The 20,712-nt window shown below is 51.5% G+C and overlaps 1 protein-coding gene across 2 annotated transcripts in view; it reads right to left on the reverse strand.

The window, feature by feature from the left end:
- Window positions 1–14,388: 14,388 nt before the first annotated feature.
- Window positions 14,389–20,712, reverse strand: part of ZBTB40 (zinc finger and BTB domain containing 40) — a 39,845-nt gene continuing 33,521 nt past the window's right edge. For both annotated transcript variants that reach the window (XM_019541355.1, XM_019541354.1), the window contains exons 16-18: window positions 20,295–20,381; window positions 19,960–20,186; window positions 14,389–18,829 (exon numbers count right to left, since the gene is read on the reverse strand). In XM_019541355.1, the coding sequence (XP_019396900.1) occupies window positions 18,635–18,829; window positions 19,960–20,186; window positions 20,295–20,381 (509 nt within the window). In that variant the 3' untranslated portion in view covers window positions 14,389–18,634. The remainder of the gene's footprint in view (window positions 18,830–19,959; window positions 20,187–20,294; window positions 20,382–20,712) is intronic.

The following is a 20,712-nucleotide window of genomic DNA, read 5'->3' on the forward strand; positions in this document are numbered from 1 at the left end:
GATGACTTTCCTACCACACAGTTGCCCTGCTGTCCTTGCAGTATTTTGTCTCTTCCTTAAAGCTCCAGCTCCTGGAGTCATGGTATCACAGGCACTGCCCTGGCTTTTAAAGAGTCTGACTTTACCGGTTGTGGAGAAAAGCTTGAAAACATTATCCTAAAGGTTCAGGGATTGTGAATGCCGGGGGCTGGGTGGTCAGCACTGCCCCACACATTCCCCAAGCTCCCAGAAGCAATAATGACACGGCCCTTTCTGCCACTTTCAACTTCAGCCCCCCGTTTCCTGGAGGCGCCAATGGATCTTTAAGCAAAAGCCATGCCTGGTGCAAACTGGGTTTGAAATTGCTGAGTAAGATCAAATCTGAGCCATTCCCCAGCCTGTCCTCCCACTGACCCTGCTTCTCTCCCCTCCTGCCTCTCCTGGCTTCCACATAATCCTTTGCAGTGAAAGGGAAGCTGAATCCTGAGTGGTTTTGCAAAACGGGAACCCGAGATGAGCCCCTGAACCCTCTTTGTGTGAGGATAATCGCTAAGTTGCCTGACATCCCAGGCGCCTGGCCCGCTTCCCTCGCGCGCGGGGCGGGAAGATGAGCTCAGGAGCTGTCACCACATTAGTGCTGCGATCCAACATAAACGAAACTTTTTGTTTAAGTGGGGAGCATAAAAAAAAAATGTGCCTTTGATCTTGAATAACGCTTTTATCGCAGAGACTTCAGTCCCGGTGAGCAGAGGAGATTATCTTTCTCGTGCACAAAAGGTCACCTCTCTGTACAGGTCACGGGAGGAAAGATTTCACGGGACTGAAAACGGTTCTCTCAGGGGCACTCGCCCCAAGTCCAGCAGGCAGCAGCTCCCAAGGAAAGCCTTTTATGAAGCTAACCTGCTGCTTGAAATCCTCCGTGCTGCTTGCTTTCAAATGTGGAGAGGGAAAAAAAACCCCATCCGTGAGACAGTAAAACAGTGCGAGCTGAATGGCTTTGTACACGGATATCACTGGCAGCAGCACTTAATAACAGGCAGAGAGAGCCCCAGCCGACTGCTTGTGTTCCTCCTCCCTGCTTGCAGCGCGGGCTGCCCTGCTCCGCTCGTGTACCTCTCTGCAAACTCCAGGCGCAGCAGAATCAGAGGACTCCAAAAAGTTGCCGCGGGCCAGATCCGGATCCCAGCGACCTGCACAGAGTAACCCTGCCAACGCCAGTGCTGTCACCATGCTTTCACCGGTTGTGACTGCAATCTGGATCTGGCCTGTGCCTCTCCCTGGGAGACTAGCTGGCTGCTCTCCATTTGGTGTAGGCTGGAGCTGAGAAGAAGATCATCTCCTTCCCAATCAATAGGTTAATGCGTGAGGTGCTCGGTGCCCACAGCACTGGTAATTGCTTGCATTACCGAGGCACTGGGTATTGTCCTAGTTTCACCTCTCCCGCGCCAGGTGTCAGGAAGGAAGGTAATGCTGTGTAAAAGGATTTATCTCCATTATCTTGAAGCCAGGACCTGATCCTGGGGTCAGGTCCTGTATTAGTGGGGAGGGAAGGAATATTACTTGGAGGCAGGCACGTGATCTGTGTAGCTGTTCCTAACCCCCATCCATTCCTGTGAATAGGAGTTACCGTATTCCCACATCCACATCCAAAATCGGCACCAAAACTGTGATGGAGCGTGCCGTGTCCTGGTAGAAGAGTGACCTCCATGGGTGAACAGAGACCAACTCTGGCTCTACCAAAGAGTGCTGCATGGGGGTAGGAAGCACATGGATGCAGGTCTCACTTGGCTCTCTGGATTCCTTGTGCTAGCTAAAGTAAAGGACACTTGGCATTTGGGACCTTTAGGAAGGCCGCGTGTCCTGCCTGCTTCCCATCTTGCGTGTCCCTGAAGAGGTGAGCTCTACCCCAGAGCACCTGCGAGCAATTGGGCCACGTGGCCCCATTTCTGGAAGGGCTACCACAGAGAGCACAGACGGGGCAGCAAGGAGAGAGCCAGTGCTGCTGTCTCACAACCAAGACAAGTTTAAGGACACAGGGGTCCAGAGCACGGTGACCCAACCAACGCAGCCGGGGAGCGCTGTGGGGGGTCAGACTGCCAGGGATCTACCAGGGCTGTAGGACCCCAGCACTATTCACCACCTTTGCCAGGAGTTCACTAGGACCAGGGGCAGATCCAGGAGGGGGGCAGTGGTGCAGCCACACACAATCCTTTACCATCATTTTGCTGCCAAGAGCGCCAGGCTTGGAGCAAGCTCTCCGCTGTCATCCCCAGGCCTACATCTGACTAGGGCCCATCTATTGAGGTCCCTGTCACTGGGTCTTCTAGTTCACTTGTCAGTGAGGCATCCTACATATATGATCCCTCATCCCACCCTATCTTGCTGCAGCCAGAGCCTCAGATTGCCCAGCAGGCGGACAGCCCTAATGTGTGCTGCAAGGCAAGTCCTCCTGGACCCACCCCGCATCCCGGACGTGTGTCATGGCAGGAGACTCTGGACAGGACAGCCACAGAGGCAGCAGCAAACCCTTACCTCTGAACTGTAAGTAGCCACAGGCACCTTTCTGTAGTGAGCAACAGGCTGTTTCCACACCGCGGGCCGCGAGATGCTGCGTGATATAGGCACAGGTGCTATGTACACCGGCACCAAGGCCTCCTGCTCACCCTGCAAAGCCCAGGCAGTACCAGCCCACGAGGCGTGGGCATCACCTGTCTCCTTCCCCTTCAGAGCCTGGAAGGACAGCAGTTACCGAGAGCATGAGGTTCCCCATTCCCTGCGATATTAATCGAAGTGACAAATACGCCTTGACATCAATTACGTTGCTTTCTTGTTCAACCAAGAAGTAATTAACTTAAGTGAGGCAATTAAGTCAACTTATCAAGTGAGGTTTGAGCCACGTTGAGCAAACAGCTAATTGGTCTGTGTGCCAGTGCAGGGGGAGGGGTGGGAGCAAGCCAGCACTGTGCCGTGGTGCAGGGTACGGGAGCATCGCAGCATGAGGCAGCGCGGGGCTGTGATTGCAAGAAATATCAGTTCAAGGGCAGAGCCTAGGATGCGTGCAGGCAGCTTGCGAGTGAAACTTTCCCTCCTCTATTTCCTAACTCTTCCCATGCCTGTGTAGGCGCATCGATAAAAGCTTGGGCCCTGCCTCCTTGCTGTCCTTTCTACTTTCTTAAGACGCAGCCGAGAGTTAAAGACAGCCTCAGGGGTCTTCTAAGAGCAGAGGTAAGAAAGCAAGCAATCGATAGGGAACCCCACTGCGTACAAGAGATTTGCACAAACAGGCCTCAAAGTGTTTGCCGATAATAGCAGGCGAGGCGAGGGTTGGAGATGGCCGCTCGATGCTGCCTGAATTACCTGCCGTGATAACAGAGGCTCCCATCCCCACAAATGAGAGTGGAGATACTTTGCTGGCAAACCAGTTCAGTCCTTTCCCTACTCTGATGGCCACGGCACAGGAACCAGCGACTGCTGTAGTGGAAACAGGCTTCACACCCTCCCAAGGCACTGCCTTCAGGAGCAAACCTATGCAAGCCTCTTAAAGCCCCATATTCTTACAGGCATCGACTTCCCCACAGCCCTGCCAGAGGGACTGGGACAGCCACCACCCATGGATCATGCTGGCAATGAGGGGTGGAGAGGGGACAGGGAAGAGGGAGGATCTGGGGCAAGCCCAGGTCCATGCTGCGGCAGTGTCACATAGCCATGAAAGAATGAGATCCTGGAAGCTGGGCCGGGCAAGAAGGAGAGGCAGAAGAGTGGGCTGAAGTGAGTTAGGCACTAGACATCATGCATGGCAAGAGACCCAGCCTCCATGGAGGGACTGAGGGAGAAGTGGGGATTACCGCAAAAGACTCAGGTTTGCTCAGAGGAGCTGCTCCTGCTCTCAGAGCCGGGGAACACCGAGGGGACTGTGCTGGTGAGACACAATTGCTGCCAGGGCTGGAGGGAAAGGCCGGAAGGGACCTGCCGGCGATGGGGCGGGGACCAGGGGCGAGGTGGCACTAGGGCCAAGAACGGAGATTACAGCTCAGGGCTATTCAGACGCTCCAGCAGACAGTGGCAAAACACGGTGCGGGGAGTCTGACCTCCACAGGGGTTGGCTGGGCTCCTCCGCTCCGGGGAGGGGAAGGAGCTGATGGGCACATCCGCAGCGAGGCAACCTGTGCAGATCGCTAGAACTGGGGCTTTTAGGGACAGGTGGCACAGGGAGGAGAGGTCACAGAGAGCCATTGCTTTTTTAATAAAGGAGACTCGGGAAGTCCAGAGAGCCGGGGACAGAATCTTGGTTAGAAACTCCAGGTAGCAGAAAACTGTAGGAGTATTAAGCTCCCAGCTCCAAGCTAGGATGAGAGCTTAGTACGCGGAGAGAGATTTGCAAAGCTGCGGCTGGAATTGCCGCTGAGCTGCGTTCTGCACGGGAAGGGGATTCCATCTCCATCACACGTGAAAATTTTGAGTATTGCCCCAAACAGCCAGCTCCTTCTCTTAGGGCACCGAATGTATTTACACGTCAATCAGGGTTACAGGCATTTCAAATGATGTTTAAGAATTTTTCTGCTGCAAATCTACCCTGCTTCCTATCTCTCGAACCAATAACTGGCTGCAGGAGGAGATTTAAAAGTGAATGCCCTTCCAGCAAAATCTGAGGAGTGGGCTATGATGACTATGATGTCAAAGCTCAAAAATCGCAGTGCTCATGAAACAATGCAGTATGCTCCTATGCCCTTGGGCTGCAAAGCAGACCCTGAACACGTGAAGGACTTGTGCACAACTCCATGTGGCACCGCACTGAGTGCCAGAGGGCACCGGCATGATGTTGTGATGCAGCATGGTGATAGTAGGGGGCTAATGCCTGACAACAGATTTGTGCTGTCTCTATTTAGGATTTCTGCCCTTTTGCTCTTGTTATTATATAAGGAAGCATACTCACGCAATCTGACCCTCTATGAATCCATGACCTTTTCTGCACAGGAATCCTGATGCAGTGATTTTTCCTGCATGTATTATAGGCCACCATAAGGTGCAGACATATCACATTTGACTCTAGAGTATTCTCAGTTTATTGGAGACGACCCGCTTCTGGCCACCAGTCTGGGAGGTGGTAGATCTACTCCTTACTGCAGAGTAAAATCCAGAGTCGGTTACCCAGAAGTAAATGGGTGGTGTGTCTACACCAGCATTTGGACAAGTTACCAACTGTGAGGCTGAGCCTCCGGTTTTGAGAGTTATTCTGTTGTCATTGGGAAGAGGTGAGCTGCATTCAGTCTAGATGGTAACAGCCTGAAGCTAATAAAGGCATAGGGGCTTTGCAGGCAGAGTGGCAGTCTCTGCACAATTAAGCCTAATAACAATCTTGTAGATTGAGGTGCCCCGAGAGCTAATGCGAGCAGAAGAAACTCTGAGAGGGCAGATCGGGAAGATGGTGAACAGAAGGCAGAAGGGCAAAGTTAAAACAACTTTCCAAACCCTAGAACGAGCCTGCAGGCATGCGAGACACCACGTTCCAGGCACAGATGGAGCCCGGCTACAAGCAGCAGCAGCAGCAGCAACGCTGAGGGGAGGAGAGACAGTGCTGCAGGCTGCAAGGGAGAAAGGCGGAAGCTTATTGCAGAGGCACCAGCTTCCTTTAAGAAAGGAAAAGCTGACTGCAATAAGAAAATTAGGCACACAAACAGCCCAGCCCAGGGAACAAACTGGACACAAATAAGGGAGAATATACAAATGAGGGAAGCTGATATACCCATACTGTGGATCTATATGAGTATTTCAGTCCTGCCGGGAGACGGCATTTGCACCTGTACTTTCTGACATCTACCCTAACTGTCAACCGATTCACCCAGGCATGAGAAGTTTTACTTATGCAGATGATCTGTGTACCACTACCCATGCTAAGAGCTTTGCTCAGGTTGAAGCCATGTTGGCATCAGGCTCAAGACCATTACATCAAAAATCAACTACGTGCCAATCCAAATAAAGCACAGGCTGGTCTTTTCTACCTTTGGAACTGGGACACTAACCTTGAACAGAAGAGCTCTTGCCCACCGCCTGAATCTTATGTACTTGGTAGTGATGCTAATAAAACACACGTACAATGTATTGAACGTATTAAAGATGCTCATCAACTCCAAATGAGTGTCAGCCCAACAACGTTACAGACTACTGTGCTTGACCTGTTATTTGGCAGCTGAAGATGTACGTCTAGGTTGGAAAAGATTGGCACACTCAAAGAAGCTAGACACCGTGATGCACAGAAGTTGCAAGTGCATCACTGGACACCTTAAAGCAGTGAATGTCACTAGTTTCCACTCGCTCTCCAGGATCTCCCCGCCAGACATCAGGAGAGCAGAAGCAAGCAAAACAAAAGGCACCCAGCAGATCAGAGACAAGAGGCACCCACTGCATGGCCACACTCCCCAAAAGACTCAAATCATGGGAAAGTTTTCTCTACATCACAGCCCCTGGGTGAAACACTGACTGCCCCACAAGAAGGAACATGGCCACAACTGGAGGTGACCCAGGAAGGAGTTAGGGTGAATATCAGGACTGCCAAACACCTCCCTGCAGGCTCAGAGCTTGACTGGCCAACGTGAAGAAGCCTGAACTGCTCTCAAAGAGGGGTCGGTAAGAGTAAAGTGCAAATGCACCTGTGGAGAGATGCCAGCAATGCAAACACCCTGTGCAAATGTGGAGGGAACACCTACTGGCTTGCCAATGCCCCCCAGGCATCAATGAGGACCTCACTACGGCTACAGATCAAGCAACACAACCCAGTTTTGGGCTCACATCTGAATATGGTGACAGGACACGAGCAGAATGACACCACCACGATGGCCGAGCTGTGATCGGCAGACGCCTGGACTGCATTCCTTTATGTCAACAGAAAATTTGCAACTGCGCATTGTAAGCTCCATTTATCCTTGCATTGTAGCGCAAATCACTTGCTTAAATGTCGGAATAAATCTAGCCGCTAATCCACTTGTGGCAGGATGGGAAGGACTTGAAGTGAATTGTTTAATGCCATTTCTTTTAGCAGACAATCGGAGCTCTTCAAATACAGACTGAGTCCCATTGTTCCTCTCAACTTGTCCAGGGCTTCCTGTCCTTGAAAACAAGATTGTGATGCTTGGACTGTCTGTGCTGGACCGTTTGAATTCCTATACAACGCTGCAGGCCACTGCAATCACAGCTGTATACTCCATGAAGGACCCAGCAAAGCCGGCGTGAATTTGCTGCCATGTAGTCCCAAGTGTGCCTGAGAGCACGCAAAGGCATGTGTGACATTTCACTGTTTGTCATTTCTTTTACCAGTTCATCAATCCCCAGCTACTAGGTAACACTCCTGGACAGGACATTTACGCTCACAGTTTTGCCAGCTGATCTGGTGCAACTGTTTGATTCCTCTGCTCCCGGCCCACAGGCACTAAAGATAACCACAGGGATTTAGTCCTGAATAAAAGCAAGTGGTGGGAGAGGAGGAAGGTTACTGCAGGTCAGCTCCACTTCCTGTGGGCAAGGAATGGGCAGATGAAACGGTTACGCTAGATCAACTGCCCCATGGAAAGACCTGCCTTTAATAATTCTTTCATCCGTCCACACTCCAAAACTTTGTTCTTGAGATACTTTTTCAGGTGGTCCTTAAACCCGACATGCTATTTGCAGTTGCAGCGAGGTAACGCACAGCACACAGCCTACAGGACCAGGCACGTGTGTGATCCGGGGGAAGCCGTTAATAATTGTGCAGGCTAGAGGCTAAATTCTGTAACTTGTTTGAAGCCACTGAGGGTCCGAGGGATTTGCACCAGTGCAAAGGAGGGCAGGATCTGGCCCTCCAGCCAGGAAACGAGAACTGTAACTTAAAAGCCAGAGCTGATTATTACCTGCAGGGCCAAGAAGGAAATTTTAGCTGTCTGAATCACAACACAAGCGCCTGTGTGTTTTCATCTTCCTGGGAGCACAAGGCATTGGTCAATGCCCCAGGCAGGATGCTGGACTAGCTGGACCAAGGGTCTGATCTGGTGTGGCGAATCCTATTTCACCATTGATTTTCTGGAAGGCCTGCTCTCTGAAGGAAGCTGGCGGTATGTATTTGTGCAAGCAGGTGATATCAGAGCATTGTGGAGCGAGATTATTGCCCACACTGAAGGCCGTTCCCTTCTAAACCCGTCTTTTCTGTCATTAACAACTAAAATAAAGAATTCTTTGTGCCGAAACGCCTTGTGCTTCATCGCAGACCAAAGGTTTGGGGGGAAAATTGAGCACAATCCCTGTGGATGTGTTCTGTATTATCCGTGCTTAAAAAGAGGGGTGGGGGGAGTCGCTCCCTGTAATTCTGTTTGTCATAATCCTCTTCTCCCAACACCCTGCCCAGCAACAGCTCCTCCGCGCAAGGGGTGCTTCTACCTATCAGATGCAAGGAAGCAAAGGAGCCAATGCAGTCTTGCACCTGAGCACCAGCCCGCCCACCGTCTTTCCCGTTAGAGAGGTCCAGAGCACAGTAGCAGATGGAAAAATCAAGGCAGGAGGGATGCGTCCCACCGACAGGTCCTTCCTGCAGCAGAGGCAGGATGGAGCGGAGGGAACAGGAACAAACAGATGAGTGTCGCTTTCCCTCGTCAGCTGGTTTTACTATTCAGCTCAAACTTGCCCTCTTCTCCCTCCCCACTCCACAGCAGGAACTGGGAGCAGGCGTCTCCCACTGCGATCCTGAGCAGGCAGGGTTTTGTTAGCGGCTCTTGGAAAATCTACCAGCCAAGCTGGGTTTAGGCCAGGCCGAGGCATGGGGACATGATCAGTTGGCTGCCTTTATTTCCAGGAGGGCATGTGTCCTCCTCCGGTGTTCAGCAGGCTGATGCATCTCCTGCTATTCGGCAATGCTGGCCCAGGCCTGGCGGGCACAGACCTCAGCCCATTAAGCTACTGAGTCCTGGACAGGCTTCCCTTCATGTGCCACACTCCCTAGAATCAGAGCCATTCAGCAGGGAGTTTAAGTTGAACAAATCAGGGGAGAAGCCAGGCACCCATTTTAGGCAATTCAGCATTGGAAAGGCTGGGGTCTCCATTCCTACATGTCTTCCAGTGAATCCTGGAGCTTTTCTGGAAGACTTGTCTTAGCTAAACACAACGTATCAGGCCTGGTGCTGCAGTATCCAGATGAAGTCCTACAATGTACGCTATAGGGGAGGTCAGAGAAGATGATCTAACGATTCCTTCTGGCCTCCAAATCTATGAATTTGGGGGTCAAACTTCCCATCAGAACACGTCGGGCATCCAGAAAAGACATGTACCACGGGCAGATCAGGATCAAACAGAGGTAAAACAATTGGTTCATTAACACAAAACTCCTCATTCATTTGCCCGTGGAGCAAACTTGTGGAAGGCAGAGAAGTGCCCTCTTTAAAACAAAGACACGAATCAAATCCCGCAGACAAGCGCTGTGCAGGGTGTGTAACCTCTTCACCCTGCTGGCTACAGGGTATGGCACTGAAAGTGCTGCCTTCAGGGAAAAAAAAAAAGCTCCTGTCTATAAGTCAGGTGCTCTGATCTCTCAAATGGCTGCATTTGGCCTTGAGAGGGTTGGAGACTGAGGCAGTTTGCTGCTGGATTTTACAGCAAGCAGGCAGGGCGCTTCCAAACTCTCGAACTTGGGCAGCCAGAGACCTGCTGGGAGCAAACGCGAGACGCAGAGAAGCCATTTACCTTTGGTGGCAGCGTCACTCCAGGAGATGGCTCAAGAGAGCCTGGAGATAGCTCTGCCTGTCAGTCATCTGGAAACCATCTGGAACGAAACAAGGAGGATGTTAGAAGTGGTAGCAACGTATGCCCGCCTTCAGTGTGCCACGGGGAGACGCGTTCCTGGCTGACTGCATCACAGCCACCCGCCTCCCCATAGACGCCTCCAGCTCCAGGCCGCACTGTCCCATCCCTGCTCTGCCATGCAAGGTGCTCCGGCTGGAGGACCGCTTGGACCCGGGGTGCGGTCGCACTCATGCTCAATGCAGTCCTGTAGTGGCTGCTAGCAGAGCACGTATCCACACACCCCTTAGCTTGGGGAAGACGAGGGAAAGCAGGATTCCCTGGGCAGGGCATGTGGGGTGGTTGCATTAACCCCTTGGAAACCTTGATCTATGGAGACTGAGCAGGCCTCTCTGTGAATGGCATTTGGGCTGTTCAATCCACACCCTGAGGCTAAATGGGAGAAAACAGTGTCCGGAGGGGATGAGAAAACCTTGTCGGCCTCCCCCAGGGACACGAGCATGGCAGGCTGCCTACGAACCTTACCCTGACTGTGCTCTGGCTAGCAGGGGAGGCTGCCCAGCCATGCCAGGACAGGCGCTGCCCCGTGGCACAGCACCCACTGCCTTTGGGGCCGTGCTCGGTGACCTTCAGGGCGTACACTACATGCACTGCAGCCGGAGGTGCCACTGCACCACTTGCTGAGCTAGCTGTAGCTGGCTCCAGTACCAAGAGCCAGGAAGACATCATGGCATGCGATCCAAAGCAAAGACCCACCTGAGTAGTCCAGGACCATAGCCAGAGCCCTGCCATGGAACTCCAAGTTGGCATGTAACTGGCTAACTCAACTAAAGCCAGCCCGGATGCGGTTACATAGGCTGCATACGGTTACATACTCCGCCTCGCTGTAGCGTAGCAACCTTGCCACTGGGATTTAGGCTCTGATGCAAGGCGATAGGGGCTCTGCTACTTTAAAACCTTTGTGCCTCCTGGAGCAGGGGGGAGCTGAAGCACTTTCACTTTTACAACAACACAGGTTAGAAGCCCCCAATTACAGCTCTGAGTAAACTTCTCCTGAGGGGAAATGATTGTTCCCTGGCTTTAAATTGTGCTGATGCACCTAATCAGTGGCTCTCAGCCTGCACCTGCAACCACCTGCTGTGAACAGAACCTGTGGCAAAGGGCTTGTTACATGGGAAAGGAAATTGTGTTCGATCGCTACAGCGAAGTGAGCTCCCAGCACTCTGGGGGAAGTGCTGCATCTCTGCCCAGAGCTGCCTGCTATAACTCCTTCCCACGTGCAGCAAAGGTCTAGCCAGGAAGGAGACATAAGGTGAAGAAAGCAATGCATGGTACCGCACAGGCCTGTTGGGCAGAAGAATCTGAAGCTGCTGACGGGAGCAGCGGGGCTGCAGCCTCCGTTAGGTCTGAGGAAAGTGGCCCAAGCACCACCAAGACTGCATGTCCTGCTGCTGCTTACCAGATCCCACCCGCAAAAGTTCAGAGCAATCACTCAGCAAGTCACCTGCCAAATGCCAAGTCATGTCTGCAACATCTGGCATTAGGCAAGCAGGAGCCGGACAGCCTTCTGCAGAGCATGCAGGAGGAGGAGGGAGTGCAAATATCAGAGGCAGCAGACAAATGCCAGCAGCGAGGCTCCAGCTGCGCTCTCAACTATGCCATCCTATCTGCCACTTGCTTGCTAAATTTGAAGGCGTAGGAGAAGTCAGCTGTGAGCTTGCCACTGCGTGGGTTCATTCCTAAGTCAAACCCCATGAGCAATACAAGGTCGGGCCTGAGCTTTACTTGGAGATCTCCAGAGAAAACCTATGTGCCGATGACGTATTTTTGTTTGGTAGGTGGTACGTGCCACAGTGAGTCTGCACAGCGCGAGTGCTCCACAGGTGTCTGCTCTGTATTAACATGCTTGAAGATGCCAAGATGCCTTTTGCACGTTTGGGGAATGTTAGCCCTTCTTCCTGTCACAGCCCATGATGGGTGATCACCGGCTCCCCAAACTCCTCCTGCACGCTCAGCTGTCCGTGCTATTTGTCTTCACTTCACACCTCCCATCAGATAGCACTGCTTGGTGCAGGTAAACAATCGCTTGCTTCGCATCCCAGCTGAGATATTTTGGATGCACTATTGAGAAGACTATCTGGGCCTCTTCAGAATAAAAGGTATTATAGTTCTGCAAGCAACTATGCAAGTACCACATGCGCCATCCTCCTCTCCAGTTAATACAGCAATCAGCTCCGGCTGTCCACAGAAGAGTCTAAGGATGCCAATAGCTTAATGAGGTACTAGTCAGGCATCCATCTCCTGCCAGGCACTGGCAGTAAAAAGGGCTAGGGTCAAATTTAGGAGCTTCATGCAAACTTTCTATTTTGATTTGAGCCCCCTATCCAGAAAATAAATTGTAACTACACAGTCCAGTGATCGAGCTCCCCCACCCACAAGCAATAGTCAGATACAACAGTGTTTAGCAAAGGGGGATGGAGACAACACACAGCCTTAAAGGAAACCTTATCCATTAAATACCAGCTGAGACCGTTGCAGTCACTGCCTAATGCACCAGCTCCTTCTGCCAGGGGATGCCACTCAGCTCGGTCACCTATGCCTGCCAGAGCAGCAGGTGCTGGGGTGGGAGGCTTGCACCAGAGTTCACCACCGCTCCTCACTACCACTGGAGATTGTCACCACTGGGGGCTGCCACTGAGATCACCATCCCTTGCTGGCACTACTTCTTTCAGGGCTTCACCTCTTCTGCGTGCCCCGAGATTACCCTTGCTGCTCCTGCTGCTCCTCACCACTGTTGTTCCTCTTCAGGGCATTTGTACAACCCCAGGTTTTTTAGGCTTGGAGCTGCCTAACAGCCAGCTCAGGTATTTCAGCTCCTTTTTAAAGTAGCTGGTAACAGATTTTCACCTGAACGCATGGCAGGGACTAATACCCACAAGCACTTTTCTTTTGATGAATCCAGCTGCAGTGCTATCCAAGGAGGCACCCCCCTCCGGCTCCCTCCTGCTCCTCAGTCTTTTTACTCCAGATCTGAGGGCCGCTCCACAGCAGGCCCCCAGGAGCACAGCGAATGCCGACCCTTACTGACCTGACCGTGCACAAATGCGGCAAGGAAGAATTGCACAGAGCTGCACGACTCTCCTACAGTTACAGGACACACACTCCGTTTTGTAAAGGCCCATCTTGTTCATTGGTGCTAAATATCTGGCCATCTCAGACCACACTTTGCTGTAAACAGTCCTAATGGTTATTCATCACCCGGTCCTTGTATGATCTGGAAACTATTTACACTGATCTTCTATCTTCTTCCACGTCATTTAGAAAAACACAGGACTGAGAACGGACTCCGACCCTATTCCTAAAACACTGTTTGATAAAGGACCGCCATCAATTTTTAAGCTAACAGCAAATCCTATGCAAAGGCAATATGGAACACATTATGTGGATTAAAAACCAGCTCGTTTTTAATCAGATTTGTACAAATGCAATTAGATCCCCTGCTCCTTGTAATAAAGATGGTTGTAAGGAAGGCAAAGTGAACGTACCCATTTGCACTTCTCTATAGACAAGATATCAGATTCGATGAAAGGAAATGATTTTTACCATTAGACATAATTAATGTGGACCCCATTGTCACAGCATATCCCTGAAGTCAGGAGATGCCGGGATTTCGAGTCAGATTGACATTTAATTGGACGATGGCAGGGGCCACAGTGACGGAGCATGAAGGGCGACCCCTCTATTCCGCTTGCCCAACCCCTTCCTTTACAAAAGGTGTGAGGGCTTCTCCTCCAGAAGAGCTCACAGGAAACCTTTGATACTCAGCAGCAGGAAACCTTGCGGGTGGGGAAGCGCCTTTTCTTTGACCTGGGAAGTTCTGCTCAGCACCGGCTAAGCTCGAAACTGTTCAAAACCGTCCCTTTGGCTTTCCATCGTCAGGTGCGTGCTGGTCACCTGCCAGGCACTAACTCAACGTGAACACGGGAGAGCTGCCTGAGCCACCGCGAGGTGTGTGGGAAGCAATCTGGCTCAGCTGGGCCTCCGCAGGGGCCTGCTCCCCTCTCCCCTTGGGGCACTGCAGCTTCTCCAGGCCCCTCTCAGGTCAGGCTCCCTGCATCTGCAAGTCCACTCCCAGGTCCCACGCACAATATTTTGGAGACTGGACAGAAATCAATACACCAAGTCTCAGCCACATCCCGGCACCTACTGGTGATGGTGTGACCATGGGAGCCACCACCAGCACTACCTCGCTTATCCCCGTGCCGCCCGCATGCCTGCGCAGGCAGGGCCATGCCATGGAGGATCCCGCACCAGGCTTTGAGCACCCTGCAGCAGGCGAGACCGGCTGTGTGCTGTGGGACCTGCCTGGCTCAGCACTCCCTGGGAATGGGACCGCATGGGCCAGCGCCACCCATCTGCTGGGGGCTACTCAGAGCCCTCGTGCAGGGGAGCACACAGGGTGCTTTAACCTGGCTGCTGCCACTGCAATGCCCCCAGGGTGCCACACTACCCCCGGTTGAGAACCACTGACATAAATAAGTGTCCATTTCTACCCAATGCCTGGAAAAGGAAGAGGGTACTGGTGCACACTGGTTTGCTGACAAGCACCTTTTGCTTCCAAGGGATCTGTTTGCACACCGGTTACGCATTTTATCTTCAAGACTTTATTTCACAAAAGAAAACCAATGCAGCATCATAAGACCTCATCAGTGATCAACAGCTTATGTCTCGCATCCTCCAGGCTGAGGGACACCCTGAAAAATGTCTCTCTCATTAAAACATTGCTGCAGGCTCTGACCTGCATATTTCAGCAGTGCAGGAGCTGGTGTGAGGAGCTTGAATCAACTGAGGATGCTCAACAGCCTTCACACGTGTGTGCTGGTGTGGCTGGGTGAACTCAGCTGTTGAGTTTGGTGGCAGAGTGGAGAAACGCAGCTGTATAAGAGGAGACAGATATGCGGCCTGATTCAGGTCTCGCGCTGGGCTGCTGCTGCTGCAGGCCTCCTCCACGGAACGGCCCCTGACTGATGCTGACGACGGAGGTGACAGCCAAAGCTGCAGGCACAGCCAGTTCTTCTGCAGTAACTCACTTCCAGTAAGTGCATTCCTATCCAGCCAAGCCCTTGATCATTATCGCTGTCCTTACCTCCTGCAGCAGTGAGCACTCTGAAAAGGGGCAACCTATCACAAACTGATCCAAATTCCCAGCATGGCTTTTCACCCCGACAATCTACCCCTTTCCTCACACATTGCAAAAGTACTAAGACACTTCTGAGTCTGTCTGCAGCAAAGACTGAACTGGGGACCTCTGTATCTAACAACCTGCAGAGGAAGATGGAGCTTTGTTAGCTAAGGCCATGGGAGGCTTTCCAGCTGTATGGCCTCACCAGTCAAGGGGAGATGGACTACCCCACTGAGCAGGTGCGAGCCACACATTGGTCCTGCTCATCAGTGATCCCTTCTAAATTGCTCATTTCCTCTCATCTTTCAGCCATAGAGGGCAACCCACTGTTCTGCCTCTTCACCTGGGCTTGCTTCAGTACATCAGCTCAAGGGTCACTCTCAACTCTCAAAGGTGCCCATAAAATGCAGACACAAGAGCATACTGTTATGTGCTTGTTTTTTCCAACATTAGGGTGGAAAATGAAATGCCATTTTCACAGTCTGGGAGGAGGTGGAGGGTGTCAGCACCATAATTTCCTTTTACTGACACCAAATATTCTCAATACTAGCAAGGGCTCAGGTGAAAACTCATCTGTCTGCTGCTGTACGGAGCAGGAGACTGCTGTGCAGCATAAAGGGTGTTCAGGCCCTGAACTGGGAGGAGAGAAAAAGCGAGGAAAGGGTTTCCCCCTGGGAGAAGCGTGTTGAGGTCAGGGGCCTTAGGATCTCAAGAAGACAGCTGGAGATGGCAGGTCACAGCACACATTGGCAGGGCAGTTCTTTGGCACAAATCACCTTCTGAATCATGCCCAGTTTTACAGGGCATGGGCACTGGTGCTGTGGAGGAACGTCAAGATGGATCCGGGAGGGTGGGCACTCACCTTGGCTTCTCCTGGGCCATTCCCAGTAGCAAACTCCATGTAGATTTTTCTCTGAGCACATTTATACCTTGAAGCTCCCTAAAACATTTCAGACACACTCCCCTAGTTAATTAATGTGTATTAGACCTTTTCCTTCTTTCAGGTTTGGACACTGAGCTTGTTATTTTTTTATCTGCCTCCCTTCTGTGACAGGTTTACTGATGTGATGTTATGTAGTGTCACTGATATTTCTTTATTTCCTGCATAGGTGCTCATGGATCTTTTCCCTGTGACTGACAGCAAGGACTAACATTTTTACCTTCCCTTGGTGGGGGTGGAGGAACCCTGACTATAAGCTTCATCATACCAAGTTCATGCCACGTAATCTTGCCAGGACAGTGTTTTGGCCCACAGGGTGTTGGTTCATTCCCAGGAGGGCCCAGTGCTTTCTGGGCCTGCTTGCAATGTCAAAAGGGCCAAGAAGAGCCTCAGCAAGACACTTTTCCATGGCAACTAATTCTCAAGACTGTGAGCACCATCTCCTGGCCATTCTGGGATTAAACCAGGCTTGAAGCTTGTTTGCTCTTTCCCCAGAACCCTAGAGAGAGACTGCATGTGTGCAGGAGAGATGGAGGTGGGAGCACCTCACTAAAGCACTGCAGGGAGATTACATGCTTGCTGTTACTCACAGACTCTCACTGTAAGGCATGTCTGTCCTCCTGTGCCTCTGCTCTCAGCAAAACACGCTGTCCTGGCTGTTTGCTTATATCCTCCACGCTGCAATAGGAGCAAAGTACGTGGCTGGGCCATTCGACTACAACAGGCTCTGGTTAGTGGCCAGGAGCAGCTAGCACAAGATGCTGCTGGCAAGCTGAAAGCTGCTCATTTTCTGCACTCGTGTGGCTCTGGGCAGTGTGATTAGATGGGCACTGTTCACCACAGGGGCTCAGTCTGTGAGAGACGGTGGGGATCATTGCTCAGTATGTAAATATTGCAGTGGCAGCGTTCAACCTTTTGGCATGAGGGAAAGGAAGATAAATGCTCCTAGTTCCTTCAGAGCTGCAGGAACCCTGCATCCATCTAATTGCACTTCATAATGGATTCAGCAAACCATTAATTATCAGATTATATTTTAGGAAACTGCGGATAAAAAAGCTTTGTGAAATTTAATCTTAAAGGGGCCAATGCCTTATAATGGAGGTGTTGCATGAGGCTGGCACAGACAGGCTGAGCTTTATGTAAGGTAGCCGGAAGCCTTCTGCAAAGCAATGTACTGTGGGCCGCAAGGGAATGACTGTGTGCAATGGTGGCAGCCATTATGTCAGACAGGAAGGCTTGCATTAGTGCCAACTCATTGGTAATGGTATTAAGCACTCAAGAAATGATGGGCCACCATACCCAGACTAGCTGCTTTCTTCTAATGCTACAGCTTCTGCATCAAGCTAAAAGGGAAGGCAGGCAGTCTTAGGGCTTTTGTCCTCTCACAAAGGGGATAGCTGTCACCATCCAGCTGTGGGCCTGACCCCAGAGCTGCCCCATGCTCACAGCCTTGCCAGTGATTTGGCTAGGATTAGGGTCTCCTGACATCAGGAACTGCTAATGTTTCCTGGAGACAAACTAATCAAGGCAGCTGCACACACACAGGACTGGCCTAAGTTGTTTTCCTTGCCTCTGCCATGGAGCTCCCCATACTATTTTTACAAGGAGAGAAGCTCCAGGCAGTTTTAAGCACCCCACCCCTGGAGGGATGATAGCTATGGGGCAGGTGAACAGCCAACTCTCCCAAGAAGGCTCTATGACACCGAGATAAGGCCTTTTGCTGAGACACTGCAGGTTTTGCCTCACTCCCCTATTTTATAAGAGTTTGACCCTTGGGATATAGGAGAGATTGAAGCTGGGTCACTGCCAACATGGCAGAAGGACAGCACAGCAGGCTTCTGCTCAACAACAGAGACAGCTTATATACACATGCAATGGGAGGCCTCTCCACAGCCTGTCACTGTGAACAATGATTCATTCTACCTGCTTGGTCCAGAGCCCCCACCCATCCACCACCACCAGTTGCCATCCCCAGGTGGCCTGGAGACTTGTTTTGCTTCTCATGATTAAGTTTTGGCTTTCCCTTTGCCAGGTTGGCAGACCCATTTTAAGTTTTTGCTGGAGTGGAGGCCAAGGCGGCCCTGCTGTGGCCATATTTTCTAGGGGGACTAAGGAGAAATGTAACCCTCTGGGGAGGAGCAGAACATGGCATGGCTGAAACCGCCCAGACTCACACTGTCCATGGTCCTGCAAGCACTCGCCCAGCTTGTGCCCAGCCTTTTCATGCTGCGCCTCCTCCACGGGCATCTGTCCTCCTCATCACAGCGCAGCTTAGATCACCTTCAGGGTGACTTCCTCCTGGACAAATGTTCATCTATTCCTCGCTCTGCTGGCCTACACCAGCACTTCTGATTCTGTGTATGATTCCCTGCCTCTCCTGCCCCTGGAATTTCCCGTCTCTCCCCAGCTCTGCCCTTGCTAGGCCTTTGCCTGGTTGTGCTTCATTTATCTCCTTTCCTCCTGCACAAGCTGTTTTCCTGGGGCTGGAGAGGACATGTGGCCCAGATCATACAGAAGCACCAGCTGCTGCCTGCCACTCATGGTAGGGAAAGAAGCTACTCTGGCTCCATGACTCCCAAAGAGTTCCCACTGCTGATCTCCCATGTTTTTGGGAGTGCTGTGCTTGCAGCCCCTCACTTCTTTTGCCAGTGTCACAAATCCCAGTAGTTTCCTGGAATAAGCCTGCATCTCATGGCCCAAGTGGTACACATGGATAGTAACAGCTGAGAAGCTGGCTAAGCAATTCTGGATGCATCACACAGGTGCTCCAGGCTACCTCATTTTGTTTCTTCACAAATCAGAGTGACTTTGTCATCAAACAGATCCTCCATAGTCACTGCCACCAGCTCCGAGCCACCTTGGCTAGCTTGGGAATCTGGCAACGTCACAAAGACCTGGGATCCAGCAAGCTCGGCCTCATCCAAGGTGATCACATGCTCTCCTTCTGCTCCTTGTTCTGCTGTCTGAATAACCTGCATGGGAAACAACTCAAGAGTTAAGGAGATGTTTGCAGCACATTTTCCACTGAAGTGTCCCCAGCCCACACTCCAATAACAGCGTTTACTTTCACACCTGAGGAGTGCAATTGCAATAGGCGTGAGCCCTAATGGGAAGCTCTGAGCTGCACACACCAGTGATGCAAAAGAGAAGACGGAAAAGCAATTTAAATATTTCTCTTCACAAAATTGCTATAATTTAGCACCATAAGTAGTCGTAGATTATAAAGACGCAGTGATTACACACTAGCGGATCATCAGCCCAGGGAATCTTGCACACTGGGTTCCCACGTCCAAATGGTTATTCTCTACTGATACCTGCAGTATTAGAGAGAGAGAGAGAGTCCGCTAACCCCAGCCCTAAAATCTGGTTTTCTGCAAAATAGTTATAATCTAGACAGGGAAGTCCTCTGGATTCTAACAGAGCTTTCCCAGAGTGACCAGCTTGCTCTGCACCTCCTGCCAGCCCTTCCTCCTCCAGTCTCCAAGAGCAAAGGATGTGGAGAAACCATGTGCATGATCAGAGGTCAAGAGAACAGACCTTATGAGGAGAGGCTGAGAGGCATGGGACTCTTCAGCTTGGAGACGTGCAGGCTCAGGGATGACTTGGTGGCAGCCAATAGGTATATATAAGGGGTGTGCATCAGGAACTGGGAGAACATCTGTTCACCAGGGCACCCAAAAAGAAGCCTCAGCTCTTTACCCCCAAACAAACCCAGACTGGGGTTAAGGAACTAACATCCAGTTAAGGCTCCTTCTTCCCCTGTGACCCCACACTGCCCTTGTGCACTGAGTACCTAAAAGTCTAGTTAAGTGCCAGGCCATTCCTGGATTCAGAGGCAACCTAAGGGCTTATCAGACATGAGTCTTATTATACTCCCTCAAAGTAGACTTAGAAAGGGAAGGTAGAACCACAGAGTGGATAAAGAGAAGGTGGGGATGCCAACTGGTGCAAAGAACAGGGCTGGGAGGATAGGGGGATGGGAGAAGGATGGAATGTCATGGCAGTGGATAAGCACCCCAGCTCTGGAGTCTTACTACAGCTGCTCCTACATGAAGTTACCCCAGCACCCCTGTTATCAGCCACCCCCGGAGCAGTCACTTACTTGCACAATCTGCGTGGTGGTGGCCTGGGCTTCTGCAAACACCACCTTGGGATGCTCAGCTCTGTAGTGACCTTCCAGCTGCTCCTGAGTGGGGAAGAGCTCCCCACACAGTCCACAAGTGAAGGTGCTCTCTGTCTGCTTGAAGTGCTCGGTGGTGACGTGCTGCTGCAAGGCCCCTGGGAAGCGGAAGGAGGCTGAACAGTACAAACAGCAAAATGGCTGTGACCCTAAAGAAACATGAAAGAAGCATCACTACCAGCGAGATGCACAAGAGGCCTCAACTGTCAAGGCTGGCCCAGAGCCAGGAGGGCACATCAAGACAACTATTAACTGACCTGAATGCCTGCACTTGATGTGGACCTGCAGAAGAGCCAGCGTGGGAAACAGCTCCTTGCATTTCTCACACTCGTGGAACTTCATATCTGAAAATGAGACCAGGGAAAGCAGTATAGACAGGCTACATCACTACTCTGAGCCCAGGCACCTGGACACAGACCCACACCAAAGGAGATAAATGTCAAGAACTCAGCAAGAATGTATCTGATTACAGCACCACCTGCAGAGCATTTCATGAACCAACAGAGCTAGCCATGACAAAACAGAGAGGACACCTGTTGGAGAGGACCCTTCTAAGGGGTCATAATGAGTTTGCTGTGGTCTCAGCAATCCATGAGGCTTTGTTTCATCAAGCGAGAACTATTCCCATATCTTATCTCTCCCACCTCAGCATTTTTTCCCCAGAGGAGGCAAGGG

The sequence above is a fragment of the Crocodylus porosus genome, unplaced genomic scaffold, assembly GCF_001723895.1.
Source record: "Crocodylus porosus isolate Cpor-Errol unplaced genomic scaffold, CroPor_comp1, whole genome shotgun sequence".
In the NCBI taxonomy this organism is placed as follows: domain Eukaryota; kingdom Metazoa; phylum Chordata; order Crocodylia; family Crocodylidae; genus Crocodylus; species Crocodylus porosus.